The following is a 21456-nucleotide window of genomic DNA, read 5'->3' on the forward strand; positions in this document are numbered from 1 at the left end:
GAGCCTTGCCTGACTGTCACTTTGGATTCATTTTTCCAAACCGGAAAGGCTACGAACCCACTTCTCCGCCCCTCCGTGTTATGTCAGGAAAATGTCACGCTGCGTGCGCCATTATGTCGGCACACAACAACCATTTTGCCTGCAGTATAGAATCCAAACAGATGCTTCAGGTACACTCCCATTTGCAAGAGAGGCTCTGCTGTCTCACCCATCAAAAGGTGTCGTCAGGCTTTAAACAAGAAGGCAATTATGTGTTTTGTCTTCATTGGCAGCAATAAAGGAATAGTTGAGCAGATAGAATAGGATGAGATGTGATAGGATTGGACAGACTTTATATTTCATACAATGGGGAATTTCTGTGGTCGTGGTGCAGATTTGACATACAGTAACAAAAGTCAAATGTAATTAAAAAGTAATAACATTATAACAAATCTATATAATAATAATAACACCACTATTTTTTGCAATTTCGTTGTACAATGTACAATGGCAATAAAGATATATTCTATTCTTTTCACACAGTACATATTGCACACTAAATGATTGCACTGCATATAAAAGTAAAACAAAAACACTATTTAGACACCAACATTGCACACTGAGAGAACATTTTGCACACCAATAGATTATGTTGGTTTACACATTATATTCAATAAAATCATGCAGTCTATTCTAATAAAGTTTTAAATAATTCATGTGCGATAGATGACCCTAAATTCTGCCCTCAGCGAAATTGGTGGTCCTATTTTTTCCTTTTCTTCATTGCAAAGAAATGCTTTCAGAAAAGATGACTATTGTTATCAATACTTTAAAGAACTGAAATAGGAATAAGGCAAGCAGTCCTATTTAGTGATTTAATTTCAAATCTCTATAATGTGGTAGAACAATGGACGTTCTCCCACCCAGTCAGAGAAGAATGGTAAAAGTAATCATAACACTTTAGAATTTTTAAATGGTTGTTTAATGTTGTTAAATGGTGTCCAAAAATCTAGATTAAGACAATCAAACATTTTTGAAAAAGTAGCTAAATAATAATTTGATGGTGTTCTGTTCATATTTTAACTTTTGGTTATTTCAGTGAGTACATCAGAAAGATTAAAGATAATTTTCGGATGACATGTTTTCGTTCAGTTTTCATTCAGCTGTTTCAATCTAGACCAACCTTGAATTTGCAGTGAAAAAAAAATAGAAAAAAGAGAGAGAATGACTTGATAAATAGGTAATAGCTTTTTGCCCTCACCGCTCAAACTGTTTTTGTCTTGCAACCATGGAAACCGAGTCAGATTCAAGTATGTTGCTGCAAAGATTCCCAATGGGAGATGCTCAGCGCTGATGCAATAAGAGACAACCTTAAATGTTGTCACTATTCCTGCTCTCCACTCTGATGCTGACGCACTTATCACTTTGGCCTTTGCCCCCATCTTCTGCTTATTTGCACCCACATGCCTCACCCACCTCTCTCTTTCTGTCTCATCCATTCAGCACCAGTTGGAGAGAAAAGACAGCCAGAGCAGCTCCCAGCACAGCGTGTGCAGCCATCGCAGTGCTCACACGGACTCTCCCAGCCACCCTCCTGCCATGCCCAGTGAGGTTGTGGTGCCCACTTCTGCTCCACCCACCCAGCCACTGCCTGGCCTGCCCCCTCAGGACCCTGCAGATGGCACACTCACCTTGCAGAAGAAGCCGGACCCTTTTAAGATCTGGGCGCAGTCAAGGAGCATGTACGAGAGCAGACGTGAGTAGCACTGAGTGTGAATATTCATGGTACTACTACCTTTATTTTTATTACTAGTAATTTTGAGTTACATGATAATCAATTGCAATTGTAATTAAATCCCAACTAAGTCGCAACTGTGTAGCAAAAGCTATCTTTAAAAAGAAAGAGTCCTTGTTCAGAAAATTTTGTAGGACAACGATTCATAAATGTTTTTTTGTTTTTCAATGATTGTCACACACACACTAGATGTGGTGAGATTATCCTCTGCCTTTGACCCATCACCCTTACCCCCTGGGAGTGGAGGGGAGCAGTGAGCAGCAGCGGTGGCCGCGCCAGGGAATCATTGGCAGTACTACCGTAGCACCCCTGGTGGTACTTGTGATTTAGGGTTCAAGCTCCAGAAAACTATAGCAATTAAAGTTAAGAAATGACAATAATCCCAAACGAGGGCTCTGATATTAATTTCATGTGAATAACGCTCTATTCGTACAGCGGAACCTCAATTTACGAACTTAACTGGTTCTTGAACGGGATCGTAAATAGAAAAGTTCATATATGGAAACCAATGTTTCCATAAAAACCTATGTACGCATGAGTAATTGGTTGCAGCCTCGACAAAAGTCCATATTTTGGTAAGAGTTTGAACGCAATACAAAGCGCTGTACAGTGCCGTATATCAAGCAAACATTCCAAGGGGGTTAAACATCAACTTTGTATTTAATAACAAAGCCGAAACAATATCAACTAGCTGAACTGTTCTCATTTACAGCCGCTTTGCCTAAACACACTCACAGTTTGAAATCACAAGACTCCTTAACTTCTACAGCCAGGTTGCTATAATGACTAGGAATTAAAAAACGTTGTCTACTTTACCTTGTTGGTTAATCTTCTTGGGGTGGGAGTAGGCAGTGTCGACAACGCTGTGGATACTTCCTGGATGTTTCAAACCGCACATTGCTTGTCCATTGCTTTCTTTGGACTCATATTCCATCCATCCATTTTCTACCGCTTATTCCCTTCGGGGTCGCGGGGGGTGCTGGAGCCTATTTCAGCTACAATCGGGCGGAAGGCGGGGTACACCCAATATGGACTCATTTTGAGCTAGCAAAACTAGAAAAATGCTGTAAAAGGCAAAAAAAGCAATTAAAAGTAGGGATGTCCGATAATGGCTTTTTGCCGATATCCGATATTCTGATATTGTCCAACTCTTTAATTACCGATACCGATATCAACCGATATCGATATCAACCGATATATGCAGTCGTGGAATTAACACATTATTATGCCTAATTTGGACAACCAGGTATGGTGAAGATAAGGTACTTTTTTTTTAAATTAATAAAATAAGATAAATAAATTAAAAACATTTTCTTGAATAAAAAAGAAAGTAAAACACTATAAAAACAGTTACATAGAAACTAGTAATTAATGAAAATTAGTAAAATTAACTGTTAAAGGTTAGTACTATTAGTGGACCAGCAGGACGCACAATCATGTGTGCTTATGGACTGTATCCCTTGCAGACTGTATTGATATGTATTGACATATAATGTAGGAACCAGAATATTAATAACAGATAGAAACAACCCTTTTGTGTGAATAAGTGTGAATGAGTATAAATGGGGGAGGGAGGTTTTTTGGGTTGGTGCACTAATTGTAAGTGTATCTTGTGTTTTTTATGTTGATTTAATAAAAAAAAATAAAAAAAACCTGATACCGATAATAAAAAAACCGATACCGATAATTTCCGATATTACATTTTAAGGCATTTATCGGCCGATAATATCGACCTGATATCTCTAATTAAAAGCAAACAAAGTAGTAATTAGCACAGTAGCTAACGACAGCCCTGCTCTGCTGACTGAATAAGCACAGAGGATCAATCAGCCCACAAAATGTCTCCGCTGCAGACACACATTGGTTGGATGAGAAACAAGGTTCGTACAACAAAGCATAATTGTATCCGGTTTGTGGTTCGTAAATCAAAAAGTTTCTATAGTGAGTGGTTCGTAAATCAAGGTTGCATTGTAGTTATTAAAGGAACTGTTTGCAACCTTGACGTGAATGCCTGTAGGGTTCTATCGTCCCAATGTGTTTTAAGTATCATATCACGCCCTCTTACAACGTTTGGCACGTAATGATGTAAACTATGCCCGTACGTAACACACAGACTTGCATTAGTTGTGTGTGTTTTTAGCTAAATACAGCAATTTGGATAGCTAATGTTAGCTTTCATTAAATATATATTCTATTATAACAACAAATTGACTGCAAATTGTTAGTTGCTTCAGTTGCACTGCTTTTGTGTATGTGTGCAAGAGACAGAAATAAGTGACAAGCCTGAACACCAGACAGATTCATCCAATATAATTAGTATATGTGAAAGTATATGATCTGTTAAAACACTAATGGTAATATAAGCTAATCGTTAGTGCTATGATTTTTGGTTGAAAAAGTGTAACTTCGAGCAAATTGCAAGCAGCCCCTTTTAGTTAATTATGTATTGGTTTACAATTTAGGTCAGTGGTTCTTAACCTGGGTTCGATCGAACCCTAGGGGTTCGGTGAGTCGGCCTCAGGGGTTCGGTGGAGCCTCCGCCACGGAGGTAAAGACACATCCGACTTATCGTGTAAATACAAATTTCTCCCTATCGGCGTATTATGGATACCCCCAAACAATGTTCCCTCTAATTTTCCATCTGATTTGCAGGTTGTTTGATTGATCGATTGAAACTTTTACTAGCAGATTGCAAAGGAAGATAATACATTATATGAAACAGTACGGCAGCACGGTGGAAGAAGGGTTAGTGCATCTGCCTCACAATACGAAGGTCCTGAGTAGTCGTGAGTTCAATTCCGGCCTCGGGATCTTTCTGTGTGGAGTTTGCATGTTCTCCCCGTGACTGCGTGGGTTCCCTCCGGGTACTCCGGCTTCCTTCCACCTCCAAAGACATACACCTGGGGATAGGTTGATTGGCAACACTAAATTGGCCCTAGTGTGTGAATGTGAGTGTGAATGTTGTCTGTCTATCTGTGTTGGCCCTGTGATGAGGTGGCGACTTGTCCAGGGTGTACCCCGCCTTCCGCCTGATTGTAGCTGAGATAGGCTCCAGCGCCCCCCGCGACCCCGAATGGAATAAGCGGTAGAAAATGGATGGATGGATGGATGAAACAGTACAGTTTACACAGTACAGTACATATTCCGTACAATTGACCACTAAATGGCAACACCCGAATAAGTTTTTCAACGTGTTTAAGTCGGGGTCCACGTGAATCAATTCATGGTAATATGTGTAAGGTGTGTAATTTGTTGTGGGTTCATGCACCGTGTTGGTCTTGTTCTTTGAACAAGGTGATGTTCATGCACGGTTCATTTTGTGCACCAGTAAAAAAACATATAACTTTTTATTGAATTTGAAAAAAAACATCATTTTATTTTTCACTAAAGAAGGGTTCGGTGAATGCGCATATGAAACTGGAGGAGTTCGGTACCTCCAACAAGGTTAAGAACCACTGATTTAGGTTATCTTACATGTAGTTTTTCAAATAAGACCACTACAGATGAGCACTGTTTAGAGAGGTAATAAATCACAAAGTGATGTTACTGCGCTGTGTTTTACATCTTTAGTTTTTTTTAGTTTTTTTCTTTTGTAACAAAAATGCTTTCCACCGGTTAGAAGGTAATTAGATGAAGAAAATAACAAACAGGGTATTTTCACAAAAAAAGTTTGAGAACCACTGTGGTAGAGTGCTCATATGTGCACACTACACTCACCTTGTTGCTGTCTCTTTTAAAAGTGTCTGCTTGTAGAAAAAGACAAAAGCAGTGTGCCTTTGCGTCATCAATGATGCAGACAAATGTAGCACAATGAGAAAGTTTACTGCTTGTCAAAACGATCCATATAAAACACAAATATTTTGTAGGTGTATCGCGGCTCAGCGTTGTGTTTATAGATCTTTCCCATACTGGGACTGCTCCACACGGCGCAAAAAACCCACATAAATCCGTTTGAGAGAAAAGTGTGCTAGCTACTAGGCTAAAAGCCCAAACTGCTAACCCAGCGGTTAGCACACTATTAAAATCTGTCAGGGAGTGAGGTTTTACCTAAATCTGGCGCGGCCACTTTGGCTGACCCCCGCTACACTTGAATGACACAAATGTGTGACAATGATGCTAGATTAATTTGGTGAGAATTAAAAAAATATATATGTATATAATATTTTTCAATTTTCTATTATAATTATTTCACAACTACACTTTTTTCTTTGGCTTTTCTTTTTTATTTTATGTTTCTTTTTTATTTTTTAATTTTTTTGTCCTGTCCAGCTTCTCAGGCAAATCATATAGTTGATGTAGATGCCCATGTCGGCTGTTCAGCTTTACTTTGCAAAAGAGAAGTGGAGGATACTTCTCTTGTTGCCTTATTTGTATTTGACTTTATTAAATGTATTTATATTATTATTTGATGCAGCCGGGCCGGAGCCGGAGGGGATAGAAAGAGAGAAAAAAGAGGACAGAGGGGCAAATTGTGGGGACAAGAGGGGGATTAGACAGAGAGACAAAAACAACAACAGCAAACACAACAACAACAACAACAATTGAGCAACATCAGCAAATACGACATGTACAAATATGATGGTAAAAGTAATAGCAAATAAGCAGTAGGTTGCTTCTCTTTCTCCCCCTCCATTTTTCTGCATTCTTTCGTATCTCAGGTTATCATTACGTATATGTATTGTTGCATTTGAACAACTGTATTGTTGATAATAAAGGTAAAGTATTGGTATTGTTCATTATCAATAGCGCTATTTCTACTGGTATTTGTATTGCTCCATCTGTAGTGTAATAATGCTCACTGTCATTTCTGTATTTTTTATTTTCTTTGGCTTTTCAGAGGTTGTGATTTATTTTATGAAAATTATTTAGATTGTCTAGTTGTTTTCTTCTCCAGTGATTCAAATAAGAGCTTGTGAGAAGTATGTATGTATTGGTGGCGATGTAAATAGATAAATCATACGTTGAAAAAGTATTTATTGGTTACTTTTGTACCTTGGTTTTATCCTGACACAATCTAAAGCTTGAAATCAATCTTTAGAGTGTCGAGCCCCAGGCAAAGCTCATCCCATTTACAGTTGTTATCTTATTTTGGTTTTGATTTGAAAGAAACACTCAACATCTCAGGGCATTCAATCGATCGCAACTGGACTGTTTATTTGTCTTACAAGATGTTTGGCCTCTCATCCGAGTAGTCTTAATCAGCCCCTCAAAACCTGGGGTTACTCCAGCTGGTTGTTTGTGAAAAGTGCATCCAGTTCCAGAAATAACAAAAACAGGGTGGATGAGGAGGAAAAAGGTGACAGACGCAAAAATGTTGTCTTTCCATATGTATCAAGTCTATCTGAGAAACACAGAATCATTTTTAAGCAACACAACATCCCCACACCCTAAAACCAGTATCCTAAAGACACTCCACACCCACAAAAACAATCTGGTATATGCCATACAGTGTTATGATGAATGCACTGATTCATGTATTGGAGGAAACAAAACAACCACTAACCCGATGCATGGCACAGCATAGAAGGGCAAACTCTTCAGGCCAAGACTCAGCGCCTCAGGGAGAAACAGCACTAGTTTGACAACAAAAATGTACAGATTCAGGACAGGGAGGACAGATGGTATGAAAGAGGAGTGAGGGAAGCCATCTATGTCAAGGTTGAAAAACCATCCCTGAAAAGAGGAAGTGTTCTGCGACACCACCTATCTCTCACATAGAACACTGTCCCTTCAACTATTCCTAAACGACTCTGCAATTTAGCCTCCAACAGGAGTTTGAAAACATACTGGTCAAAAAACAGTGTCCAGAATACCACTTTTGCCATTTGTTTACAACTGAATGGAATGCTAACTAACATGGGGGATTCCGACTATTTTGGACTGGTAGTAGTCAATCCACAGCGATCGTTCTGCCACACAATACCTCAATGCTAATGAGGCGAAATTACACTTCAACGACTGTTGTTGGCTTTGACAGTAGGATTGCTCGTTTGCATCAAAACAATTATTTTTCTCACTATGATAGGGCGAAACCATCTTTGCACAGACACATCCTCCTGGTTTTGGAGTATAAATATTTTGGGTTTTGGAACCAGCCGCTAGACTAGGTCTGACCAATCTTAGTCTAAGACTAGATCTGACCAATCTAAGTCTATGAGCATAAACTGATGAAGCCTACTCAGATGAGAGGCGAAATGTCTTCTAAAACACACCAAACAGTCTAGTTGCGATTGAATGCCCTGAGATTACAATGACCTAGATGAATGAGACCATTCATAGACAAACACTCAACATCTATATAGATTGTATGGCTGCTTTATTCACTGTGAGAAACTCATGTTGTAATGGGATTATTTCAGTGACAAGTCTTTTGTGTTATTTTATTGCAGGCTTGCGATTGTGACCAGTCGACGCAAGCGCTCTGTTGTGTAGCGCAGCGCTGGTTAATAAGCGTGGATGTCTGTAGAATCTAGGACTGCTGCAAATTAAATATTAACTAGGCCCGGAGAGGGCTGCTTTAAGCTGTGGCTGATTAGTATAAGTGTTTGATAACCCCTGGAGTAGTTCCAGAGTCAAATGAGGAGGTTGGGAGACAATTGAAATAAGAGAGACAAAGTCTGTCAAAGAGGCCCCGATTCTGTCAGCGTTCATACTAAAGTATGTCAAGTAGTGCCAGAATTTTCCTTGCAGATATGAGTGAAAGTTTGTGTATAATGTGCACTGGTTAGGGTGATGTTCTTGTTAAAAGCAGCCCAATTTCATTTAAAAGCAAAGAAAGAGAAAGTTAAAAATTATCCCCCAACTTTGTTAACTTGCTTTAGGAACTTATCAATATTCAAAGGTGGATGTGGGGGTGCAGTGGACTTCTACCTTCACTATTTTTTTCTGTATATTCTTGAGGACCAGCGTTCTCTACAGTAGACATTAAATTTTGGTCTATTTATTTTGTCAGTGTTACAGGAGTGTTCTGCTGTTTTTAAGGATCGGCTCCAAAAACGTGAGCTTCTCGCAAGTTTTTTTAACTGAACCTGTGGAGCACCAGTTGAATAGCCCAAATGATGAAAGGAGAGGACCTAAAATGGAACCTTGAGGAACACCACTAGTTTAACTTAAGGTGTAGAACAAATGACTGCTGACTACATCTGAAGTAAACAAGTTACAGCTAGGGGTGTAACGGTACACAAACATTTCGGTTTGGTACGTACCTCGGTTCAGAGGTCACGGTTCGGTTCATTTTCGGTACAGTAAGAAAACAACAAAATATACATTTTTTGGTTATTTATTTACCAAATTTGTAAACAATGGCTTTATCCTTTTAACATTGGGAACACTATAATAATTATGCCCACGTTAATCAACATTAAACTGCCTCAAGTTGTTGCTCAGATTAAATAAAATGACAAAAGTTTTCTTCTACATATAAAAAGTGCAACATTAAACAGTTTCAAGTCAACTCATCATGCTTAATTTATTACAGCATTTGAGAAGCCTGTAGTTAATTTTAATTATGTAAATGTTATATTTTTATCAACATGTGATAGTAGGGACCCTGCCATTCAAAACTAGGCTGCTACATTACTAATGATTAATCTAACTATAGCTGAAAAAATAGTATAATAGCAATAGGAGAGACTACACACACCGCAAAATGAGCTAACGTTACGCTAAAAGCTACCTAGCCTTCACCTCAAGCCAGAACTGCGAGCGAGCTGAGCTGCAGTTTAAGTTTCTAGAAGGTCAACGGGCTCATAGTGATGTTACTAGTAGTTGACTGGGAGGTGTTTATTATAATTTGGGGAGAGTACACTGCCTTATGCTCACCTGCTAAACACCTATCTGCTCGACGCTGAAGCGCTGACTACATGCGCTTTGAATATGCACTGCTGATTGGCTGTTACCGCTCTGAATACGCACTGTTGATTGGCTGTTACCGCTTTGTGTGTAACCAATCAGATGGTTGTGTGGGTGGGACAATGCTGGGTGCTGAGACAGAGGCAGAAGAAGCAAAGCAGCTTGTTAAGACTTTAGCTTAGAAACTCGTTCGGTACACCTCCAAACCGAACCGAAACCCCCGTACCGAAACGGTTCAATGCAAATACACGTACCGTTACACCCCTAGTTACAGCAACACTTTAGTTGCATAAATCAAATTACGGGAAAAACATTTAAACTGCCAAGAAAGATGGGACTTAAAGGGGTTCCTTGAGGAACGCCTTAGTTATGTAAATTACAAGTTTGGAACCCAGTGTTCTAGATTTACTAGCAAAGTTAAAATTCCAATGCACAGATCTGTCACTGTGTTAATTTGCTGAAAAAATGTTTGTTTTCCAAGTTTTTAATTGAACTCGGCTGCCAGTTGAACATCACTGTGGTAGAGGTTTTGAGCTTTGAAGCCACTAAAATGTCAAGGGTCAACAGAGAGTTGGTTGCAAACTAATGGATCTGAAGCAGACCACTTAACTACTGGCAGTCTTCTGTCTGTAGGTCAAAACAGACTCACACTAAAATCTTAGTGACCTAAGTACCTCTCTCCACTCTACTGTGTGTAAATGTGGTCAGTGGCTTTATGCAAACGGGTGCTCCTGCTCAATGAGGGGAGGAGCAGCTGTTGATCCGGCACGCTTACAATCTAAAACAAATACCTTATTTATCACAGAATTTTACAAATAACCATGGATGTGTGGTAATGACACGAAAGCAGAGTCTGACAGTGTCAAAAGAGGAACTCAATGATTACACTTTACATAGAAGCTCTTCAGTCAGGGGAGTATGGAGCAGGCATTTTAGCACATTGTCACTTTCTGTGTTTCTGTGTTTGTTTCAGTGCCAGATAGTCAGGAGCAGGACATTTTCCTTTGGCGAAAGGACACAGGTTTCGGTTTCCGTATTCTTGGAGGAAATGAACCTGGGGAGCCTGTAAGTACACATTTACCTCTGAATCACGAATATGTTCAATTTATGTCCATCACTTGAACTACTGTTACACACAATTCACATGCCAATTAGTCCCTGCTGGTTTTTCCTTCAGTCAGTTGGCAGTCTTTATATATTCTACTTATTTTAAGAGGAGGCTGCTTTTTAACTGCGGCTCTTTAAAGTCCAGTTTTCTGTTTGTGCCAAAATTGGTGCTTGTTCCCATCGGAGTGATATATAGCACACTCCTACACAATGCCTAAAGCGCGCACATAGCTCCATAGTCCCAATAGACTCTCAACCCAATATGGTTTAAAGTTTACCATGCTAATTTAAAATCGTTGAGGAGACACTATATAAACTAAAGCAGTGATTCTCATACTATGGTGCGCGAAACCACTTGTTAGAGTCGTCTATAAAGAAAGTATGGCCAACTCGGTTTCAGGCGATCTCCTCAATGATTGGTTAAAAGGAACTCACTTGACTACAGGGTGCCATGACTGCTACCAACTTTGAGTTGATGCTATGTGCTTGTGGCGTTTCCTCGTTAGTTTTTCAATGTGTAAAAATGCCCTGTTGTGCAGTATTGGGATGCTCCATTCGCAAGAATTTGTGGAAATCTTATACATCACTTTCCCCACAACCCGGAAAGAAGACAAGTTTGGGAAGTGAAGGTTCTCTCCCAGACAGGACATGCATACTCCGCCGAGGAATAGCACAGGGCCAAAACAGTACATCTTAGTGCGTGTGCTGTGGCTCCCCATTTTGAATTTGTCAGTTTCCGTAAGATGTTGTTTCGGGAGCTGACTTTCAGTTTGGTGTTTTTGATGTGTTCCCTGAAGGAGAGGGTGCGGTCCAGGGTTACGCCAAGGTAGACAGGGTTGGTACAGTTCTCAAGTGGTGTTCCAGACCATTTTTTATTAAGAGATCGGTTTGCATCCCGGTTCCTGAGATGGAACGAGCAGACTTGGGTCTTCACAGTGTTTGCGTGTCGATGGTTTTGCTCGTAGTAGAGGAGTAGCTCATATAGAGCTGAGGTGAGGTTTGCTTCTACCGCTTCAAACGTACTCTCTTGAGATGTTACACAGAGGTCGTCAGCGCAGATGAATCGTTCAGTGTTCTGGTCCATTGGCTGGTCGTTAGTATAGATGTTATACAGTAGTGGAGCCAGCACACTACCTTGAGGTAGGCCGTTCTGCTGTCATCGCCAGCGACTTTGCTTGTTGTTTAAAGTAACATAGAAGTGGCTGTCTTTCAAGAAGGCTCCAATGAGGTCTGTGAGTGCCAGATCTTTTGTCATCTCCAGGATCTTTTTTATGAGGAGGCGGTGGTTCACAGTGTTGTACGCGGTAGAAAGATCGACGAAGACGGCACCTGTTACCAGTCCATTCTGAAACCCATCTTCAATATGTTGGGTGAGATTCAGAAGTTGGCTTGTTGTGGATTTGCCAGGTCAAAATCCAGCTTGTTGGGTTTGATGGCAGGTTCAGCAACTGGGACCAGCCTGTTGAGGATCAGGCGCTCAAAGAGTTTATATGGTGACATAGAAGGGAGATTGTCGCCTAAACTTTTGCATGGGATGGATCTTTACCAAAGTTTGAGAAGAGCTATGATTCTGTTTTTTTTCCGGATCTTTGGGATGGTTCTTGTCAGCATGCAGTTGTTCATCATGTCGAGGATCCATTTCCGTGTTTGATCTCTTCAGTGAAAATGTTGTCGAGGCCGATGGCTTTACCGGTCTTAAGGGCATTGATGGTGGTATTTAGCTCTTCAGGGGAGAACAACTCAGTCAGTCCGGTGGTTTGGGAGTACTGAAGTCGGTCTACCTTTGGTCTTGGCTGTTTGGTTTTTGGATTTTCCATTGAGCAGCAGTTGATATGCAACTTGGTTGGCAGTGGTGGTATACTGTTGCTGTGTTGGGGTTGATGGGTCATTGCTGATTTTTCGGATTAGGCTCAATGCCTTTTTGCTGTTTTTCGCCATATCAGTTGTCTCCAACAGGTTTTGCAATTTCCTTTGGCGGCATTCTGATAGGGAAGTCATGAGGCTCTCACCTACTTCGATGGTGCTTTCAGCAAAGGGGTCAGATTCATAGAGCTGTTGGTATTGCTCATATAGTTTGCTGCCATGGGTATCAAGTCCAGGTATGTATTGAGTGCGGCAGCCTCTTGGAATGTTCTTTCGGGCTGCCTAGTGCATGAGCTTGGTGAAGTTGTCATAGCTTTTGGGGTCTGCTGGGAGATGGGCAATCTTCCTTTCGAGGTCTTCTTGAAAGCCAGGCCAGTTCACTTTCGCGAAGTTGAATCTTTTCCGGAATAGGACAGTGGCTGGAGTGATTGCAGCGTTGAGTGTAATGCTAATGGACCGGTGTTGGGTTTTTGGCAGGGGCTCCAATACCAGCTGCTTGCTGACTCAGGTGATGTTATGACTGACAAACACTATATCAGGGTTGTATCCTGCTTTCCATCGTCCGCTGTTGAAGGACTTTGGTTGTTTGGCATCGTGGATCAAGATTTAGCTGGTTTATTTCTGCCCATACCCCCACTGCATTTCCATCTGCGTTGTTATGAGCATATCCCCATTGTGTGCCTTGGCTGTTTTGATTGATTGATTGAAACTTTTATTAGTAGATTGCACAGTACAGCACATATTCCGTACAATTGACCACTAAATGGTAACACCCGAATACGTTTTTCAACTTGTTTAAGTCGGGGTCAACGTTAATCAATTCATGGTAAATTCATGTTGAAGTCTCCAATCACAATCTTTGGTGTTCCAGATGTTGGTATTTCTGGCATCACGAAGGTGTGGGAGCTGGTTTGTAAACTTAGGTGATGGTAATTCCTCCGAGCTCAGCAGTTAGGACTTCAATTTCATTTTGATCGCTCTCTGATGTTGATTCGATGATCGTCCCATTTTTCGCTAGCATGATGCTTCCGTGTTTCTCATGTGGTCTTTCTATGAGGGTGGTCATTCCTTCCACACGAGGGTGAGGATGTTTAGGCCCATGATGGGTTTCTTGCAGGCAGAGAATATCACACTGATGATCTCTGCAGAGTTTTGCAATAAGTTATTCCTTAGTTGCAGAAAGTCCTTCAATATTCAGAGATACAATGGTCAATGCTGGCTTTGGGGGCGAGCGTTGACCTGTCTTCATGCTCCGGACTGATGGGCTACTGGTATTCGTTGAGCTTCTGGACACGCTTGTCTTTCGGCTCGGCTTCAAAGTGTTTGGTAGAATTTGCAAGCAATAGCAATTATCACTTGGCAGGGGTTGCAACGTGGACACTTCTACCTTGACCCCCACTATGCTACTGTATTTTAATGTTGGTCAATATGGTGGTACTTGGAGAGCCAAGTGTTTTCTGAGGAGGTACTTGGTGAAAAAGGTTTGAGAGCCACTGAACTAAAGTATGGAATAATTTTCTATTGCTAAATCTTTATTGTTAATCTTATTTAGAGATGTTGGTTATGCGTATGCTTACAACTTTTGGTAAGGTTAGAGAAGCTTTTTCTGTTCCAACTTAAATGCCTTCAGAACAGTGACCATGACTTCTGACCTCACAATTGCTCTTCTGGATAAATAGACAAAAAGTCCCAAAGACATACTGCAGAAAGTCTGTGATTATCCTCTAGAAGAACAAGAGGCTTTAAGGGCAGATCTTCTGTATTCTACTCCATCCATCCATCCATTTTCTACCGCTTGTCCCTTTGCCCAGTAGGAATGCAAGGGTACTTGCAGCGGACTGTTCAGTTTTCCCCACACAGGAAAATACACCTTATGGACCACGGAACGTGCATGTGTGTATGTATGCATGTGCATGCCTGTCCAGGGTGGAAAGCCTTCCCTATGATGTCATTTTTTATCTCCGTCGTGCCTGGTGCATTGTAGGTGGAGTCGAGAACAAAAACATATATCAAATAATTTTGGCCAGCACTAGCAAAGAAGTTGAAAGACAGCATTTTGAAGAAGCAGCTACTTATTCAAATGCACCTAGCGACACACAACATCTCACTGCTGGAGCTCATGTGGGAAGTTCTGCCCTCAATGTGGACTCACAGGCACAGAATGTCCTGGTGACTGAACCGTTGGCCCAGGCTGGGAGAATACACTTACCTACTAAGTTAATTAGAAGCCAATTTAAAATGTGTATATCTAAATACTTTTGAATCACACTCTGTGTTTATGTGTTTGTTCTGATTCAACTGCTCAGATATAGCATGTATTAAAAAAACTGTAGCCACTTTTTGACTTTGTGTATGCAAACGTTTTGCTCCTGAAAGGATCATTAAACTTGTTTTTTGTGTTGGTACACATTATTTTACACTACCTGAAATTCAAACCGCGCTTTAAAGGGGAACTGCACTTTTTGGGTATTTTTTCCTATCGTTCGCAATCCTTATAAGAGACAAGAATTCTTTATATTTATTATTTTTTTCGCTTTCTAACATAAAAATCGACTCGTTCTAGGTAGCGAGTAATGCAGCTAATGGGAGCAATCAGTTCTACCACCAGATCACTTTAAAATGCATTCAAAAACCGTCAACAATACTTAATTTACGTTCCGTAACCTGTATAATAACCAAACTGTAGTGACATTGTTATTGTAGGTGCGAACATGAATTGATTAACGTGGACCCCGACTTAAACAAGTTGAAAAACTTATTCGGGTGTTACCATTTAGTGGTCAATTGTACAGAATATGTACTGTACTGTGCAATCTACTAATAAAAGTTTCAATCAATGAATCAAAAACACTGAGGAACTCTTTTTCTAGCGTAGTAACACATTGGCGTGCGTCTACGTCAGCACAAAACTCGTTTGAGTTTGTAATGCACAACACTGTGATAAGACACCAATCTGTTCTGACTGAAAAACATGAACAATCATATTACAGTATATGTAAAGAATTAGCCCACATTTTATGTTTTGTTTGTACACAGCTAGCCAGACAGCATAAGCTGTCTGTCATGATACACGCATGACGTGCTGCGTGTATCATGATGAATATAAAGTGTGACTCACTCGATGGTCTGTTTGGTCCAGCTGGCAAGGGACGTTTTTTCCTCTTTATTTGGGGTAAGCACTCCATTTATGTCAAGTTCCACATTTTGCAGCTTCGATTCACTTTCACCTCACTCTGTTCGCTTCCGTCTGCTCCAAAGTCTCACTCTTCCTCCGTGCTCACTTCTCGAAGCAGCAGTTCATCCTCCATAAATTCATATTCAAATAGATAGGCAAAAATAGTCGTCTTCGTTGTTTGTTACCAAGTCTGCCATGATGAACACACACAAGCGTTTTGTATCTGGAAGTAAGAACACCCATTGTTGGACGTGTGCTGCTATGGAAACGGAAATAAATGCGCCAAATAATTAGTTCCGGCATTGATTAAAATGACCAAAATACGGTAAATATTGTACATATTGTATCTTTTTATGAGTGTGTCTGTTACTACATTATATATAGACTTGCAGTGTCTATATAAAATGTTGACGGAGGGTTTTAAAGTTGTCTTAGCAGGCTTCAAAGGCTACAACGGTGACTCCCTTAGCCGCATCTTCCAAGCATTTTTTATTATCTTTAACCCCCCACCCCAAGAAAAAAAGATGTGTGTTCTTGTCTCTCTTAATGATTGTGAACAAACAAAAAAAGTGCAATTCCGCTTCAATGTATTTTCATAAAATGTTCACTATTTGAGTTTTTAAAAATGACGCAATTTGGGTCACTGTTTGCCAAATTGCTGGTGAAAAGCACTGATGTATACAATGTATGAATGCTACTCACAATTTGCAAGTGTTGTTTAGTAAATGTTAATTTGAAAGAAAATTATAATCGTAGTCAGTACACCACTGATACTTTTTTTTACTGCATAATCCAGTTTATGTTGACAAGCAAAATAGAAAAATAACTTTGAGTTCTCTTTTACACCCAAAACAACTTACTGAAACAGAATCGAAAACTGTTGCCCAAAAACCAAGGTATGGCTCGTGGGTTACCTCATACTTGCCAACCTTGAGACCGCTGATTTCGGGAGGTGGGGTGGGGGTGTGGGCGCGTGGTCGGGGGTAGGGGGGGGCGTGGTTAAGAGGGGAGGAGTATATTTACAGCTAGAATTCACCAAGTCAAGTATTTCTTATATAAGAAATACTTGACTTTCAGTGAATTCTAGCTATATATATATATATATATTTATTTTATTAATATATATATATATATATATATATATATATATATATATATATATATATATATATATATATATATATATATATATAAATAATTCAGTGTTCATTTATTTACACATATACACACCCATAATACTCATCTACTCATTGTTGAGTTAAGGGTTGAATTGTCCATCCTTGTTCTATTCTCTGTCACTATTTTTCGAAACCATGCTGAACACCCTCTCTGATGATGCATTCTGCTTTGTCTCCTTGTTGTGTGCGCAGTTGTGCACTGCACTCTCTAAAAGCCGTAGATGTTATTGTCACATATGCATGTACAGTAGATGGCAGTATTGTCCTGTTTAAGAGTGTCACAACATTGCTGTTTACGGTAGACGAACTGCTTTATGGTAGACGAAAACGTGACTGCTGTTGTTGTGTGTTGTTGCCACGCTGGGAGGACGTTAATGAAACTGCCTAACAATAAACCCACATAAGAAACCAAGAACTCGCCCTCGATCATTCTACAGTTATAACGTGATTGGGCTGGCACGCTGTTTATATTGTGGGAAAGCGGACGTGAAAACAGGCTGTCGACACGTCACTCAGGTCCGCCTGAATTTCGGGAGATTTTCGGGAGAGGCGCTGAATTTCGGGAGTCTCCCGGAAAATCCGGGAGGGTTGGCAAGTATGGGTTACCTGTACCAGTGCACCTCATGCCCAGGTATACTAGTGTACTTTAAGTCACAACTAGTATGCTGCTTGGGTTTTTTTTGGATTTGTGCATTTGGAATATGGAACCCCCCACGACAATGTGCAGTATGGTTACTCTGTAATTGACTGTCTCCTTGATTGTTCCAGATCTACATAGGTCACATTGTGAAGTATGGCGCAGCAGATGAGGATGGACGTCTGCGTTCAGGGGATGAGCTAATCTGTGTCGATGGCACGGCGGTGGTAGGCAAGTCTCACCAGTTGGTAGTGCAGCTGATGCAGCAGGCCGCCAAACAGGGCCACGTCAACCTCACTGTCAGACGCAAGACTACTGGATACGGAGGTGGTGGGAAATACAAACAGTATGTTTAGCAATGTCATTCAGCCTTCTTAACATGTGAAATCTTTCCTCTCGTTTCTAGTCTCAAAGGGGGAAGGTGACGTTCCTCCATCGCCAGCCTCCTCCCACCACAGCAGCACCCAAGCACCAAGCTTGACTGAGGGTAAGCGGACCCCACAGGGTAGCCAGAACTCTCTCAACACTGTCAGTTCGGGCAGCGGCTCCACCAGTGGCATTGGCAGCGGCGGAGGAGGTGGCAGCGGGAGCACGGTTGTTCCTGCCTCACTTCAGCCATACGACGTGGAAATCCAACGTGGAGAGAACGAGGGCTTTGGTTTTGTCATTGTGTCCTCTGTTTCCAGGCCTGATGCTGGCACTACATTTGGTGAGTAATGTTGCATATAACTTCTTTTGATCTTTGTAACATTTCTATGTACTATAATATTACAGCACAGGTAAGTATGGTGAGTAGCTTTCAATGGAGGAGGACCAAAAGATTCTGGTGGGAACGTCAGAATCTGGGTATCTTGGGAAATTATTGTGGATCTCTTCCGGACCGCCAAAAAAAACCTGACCGCTGGGTTTTATATGTGCGTTTTAATGGTTGTGTAGCTTTCATGGAGTTCAGGTGATTTTAATGGATTTAACTTGTTTTCCGTTGAACGAGATGACTAACATCTGCAAGCATGGCACAGAACAACCAGAAAGAGCAATAACAGGAAGGGATTGCAAGTTGTGATATGGGCCCATCGAATCTGATTGACTCATCATGGCAATACTTCACTGCAGCTTGTAAAATACAGCACTTTTCGTCTTTACATTGCATTTGTGACTTTTCAACAAGGATTTACTTATATGCACACATGCTTGACTCATAATTTTTAAGCTATTTGTGTTGTTTTAATGCATCTAACATAACTACATTTTCTGGCTTCAACTAATGTGAAGTAGTTTAGTAATTTAAATAGGCTTTCATTCATCGTTCATATTTTGTATCCTTTCTATTATGGAAATAATAAGGCTGTCGATTTGGACACTTTGGACATCTTTCTAATGTGTTTCCCTGTGACTCATCAATATGCACGAGTTACTTTAAAGCTGCAATAGTTGGGTGTCAAAGCTATTTTTTCCAAAGACTTGGCTGCTTAATTCTCACAAAGCACAGAGCACAGCTACACCACTGAACTGTACAGTATTTTTGCAGCTTCTCTCCACCAGGTTCCATCCCTTGACTTGCATGAGGTAGATTTTGAAAGGTGGGCACTTAATATCAAAGTCACAAACTTGCTATTATCTACAGGGATTCAAAAATCACGTCATGAGCGGCGCTCGTTCTGTCAGGATTAGGTTGACTGTGGATTTATCACAAGCATCATCGTCACAGATTCCGACCTCACAATCTGCGTTTACGTATCGCATTAAGCAGCCAAATTACGACTATCAAAATTGCTCGGGCAGTGATGAACTGTCATAGATGTTCTCCTCGGACAAATTTGATTTGATCTAACCACCAAGTAATGGATCTCGTCCCCAATGTCAAACCAAGGGCTCTTGTGTAGTTAGCCGTTATAATGATGTACTGTACTGTGTCATCTGCAAAACACATGAATGGGTGTTAGCTGCGTTGACTGACCCCTTGGGAAGATGGTGTGACTTAGCATTACTTATTGTGACAGCAATGCTTGCGCATGCGTGCGTGTGTGTGTGTGTGCGTGTGTGTGTGTGAACATGCGTGCGTGCATGGGTGCATGCGTGCATGTTCTCATCACCAAGGCTGTCTTAATACCTCACTTTTGAAGGTGTTTGTTTTGCTGTTTTCTCACTTCTCTGAGTCTTTTTGGCAGCATGAGATGAATGGACTTTAATGTGTCTTGCTTGATAGCATCTCACATTCTTATTCTCACTGTGAATCGAGTCCGACAATATGGGGGACAAGCTGATATATAAAAAATAATGTGTAATTAGATGTTTTTTTCATTTTAATTTAGAACAAAATATTTAATGAGGGGTGCTTGTCAGCTCTTGAAATAACGACATTGTAGGTGATTCAATCACCTGTGCATCACAATTTCGCCGTGGTCCATCAGGGCCCGCCCCTCACTCACCCTCCCACCTTGTGACCTAGGTTCTGTGTTGTGCTTAGCAGATTGGGTATTAAATCTAGCGTACCTGCCACATCCCTTGATACCTCGTATTTCATTATGTGATATAGTGACAGCAGGATACAGTTGCATTTTTCAATCAAGACAGAAGGAGGGAGGCCGCAAAGTATAGAGACGCAATAAATATAGATGTCGTAAAAAGGAATACTAGATGGATGGAGGATTGTGAGGAGGAGGGGCAGAGATCAAGGCAATGAGATATAGTAGGAGGGCCAGGATGACAGAAGATCCTTAGTGTCTGTGTGCAGCTTCTGTGTAGACAAGATATGCCATGTTGATCCCTGTCAGCCAGCTGAAGATATTTTATTCTTGCAGAGCTTTCACTGCTGCCATTTCTAAGCTTCTGGCTGCATATGTTACCTCTGAGTCCTCTTAGAAAGTACATACTATATATGTTTTGCACAAAGACCAAATTACTTTTACACCACAGCAAAGCTTTTGTTGGAATTAATCCCTGAATGAGATGTGGGGCGGTGGTGTCATGTGTCTGGAGTATAGTATAGTAGAGCATAGCCTAACATAGCATAGCATAGTAAAGTACAGTAATCCCTCGTTTATTGCTGTTAATTGGTTCCAGATGGGGGTCGTGAAAAATAAAATTCTGCGGAGTAGGAATTAAAAATTATAAATGGAATAATATTCAACGTTAGAGCATAAAACAAACTGTTTACGAACTTTTAAATTAGTTTTTCAACATTATGTGAGCCCTCGAGATATGAAAAACCAACCTTTAGTCACCTTTACACTATTCCCAGTATAGTATTGCTGCCTCAGGCTGAGCCAACCAGTGGCCACGATACTGAAGAGCATGCTCTGATTGGTTTGGTCTCATACGGTGGCCAATACTACAGTAGTTATGATACCTTTAAGTTTATTTAGCCATTGTTATGCTTGAAATTGCTTAGTTCAAGGGAAAAATGTTGCAGAGTAATTTAAAAAAAATAAAAAATCTGCATTGTGAGAAAGCCGCCATATTTTAAGCGCCATTCAACGAGGAATGAGTCATAGTGTAGTGTAGTGTAGTATGGTATGATATAGTGTCATATAGTATAGTATGTACATACATATACGGCCATCAGGCACATGAACAATAACTCCTAACAGTAGCTTCTTTGAATTCCTTCTAAGTCTATAACAAGATCTGATAGCTCAGTTACAGCTCTTGTTATTACCAAATCTGTGTTATATGTATTTTATATTGCACGATTGCACCAGGAAAAATTCCTAGTTTGTGAACCCGTTCAATGGCAATAAAACTATTCTGATTCTGATTCTGATTATATGTGAAGCCTCGTTTGCTTAATGGTGCATTGAAAAACACATCAGACAAGATGCAACACAGAACAGCTTCTGCACTGAGACCCATTTGTTCTTTAGTTTCATTT

At 40.5% G+C, this 21456-nt stretch overlaps 1 protein-coding gene across 18 annotated transcripts in view; it reads left to right on the forward strand.

Annotated features, from left to right (window-relative positions):
- Positions 1-21456, forward strand: part of LOC133620249 (membrane-associated guanylate kinase, WW and PDZ domain-containing protein 1-like) — a 204773-nt gene that overhangs the window by 172486 nt on the left and 10831 nt on the right. For all 18 annotated transcript variants that reach the window (XM_061981573.2, XM_061981588.2, XM_061981579.2 and 15 more), the window contains 4 exons: positions 1483-1735; positions 10599-10690; positions 17717-17912; positions 17992-18294. In XM_061981573.2, the coding sequence (XP_061837557.1) occupies positions 1483-1735; positions 10599-10690; positions 17717-17912; positions 17992-18294 (844 nt within the window). The remainder of the gene's footprint in view (positions 1-1482; positions 1736-10598; positions 10691-17716; positions 17913-17991; positions 18295-21456) is intronic.

Source organism: Nerophis lumbriciformis, linkage group LG01, assembly GCF_033978685.3.
Source record: "Nerophis lumbriciformis linkage group LG01, RoL_Nlum_v2.1, whole genome shotgun sequence".
NCBI classification, from domain to species: Eukaryota; Metazoa; Chordata; class Actinopteri; order Syngnathiformes; family Syngnathidae; genus Nerophis; species Nerophis lumbriciformis.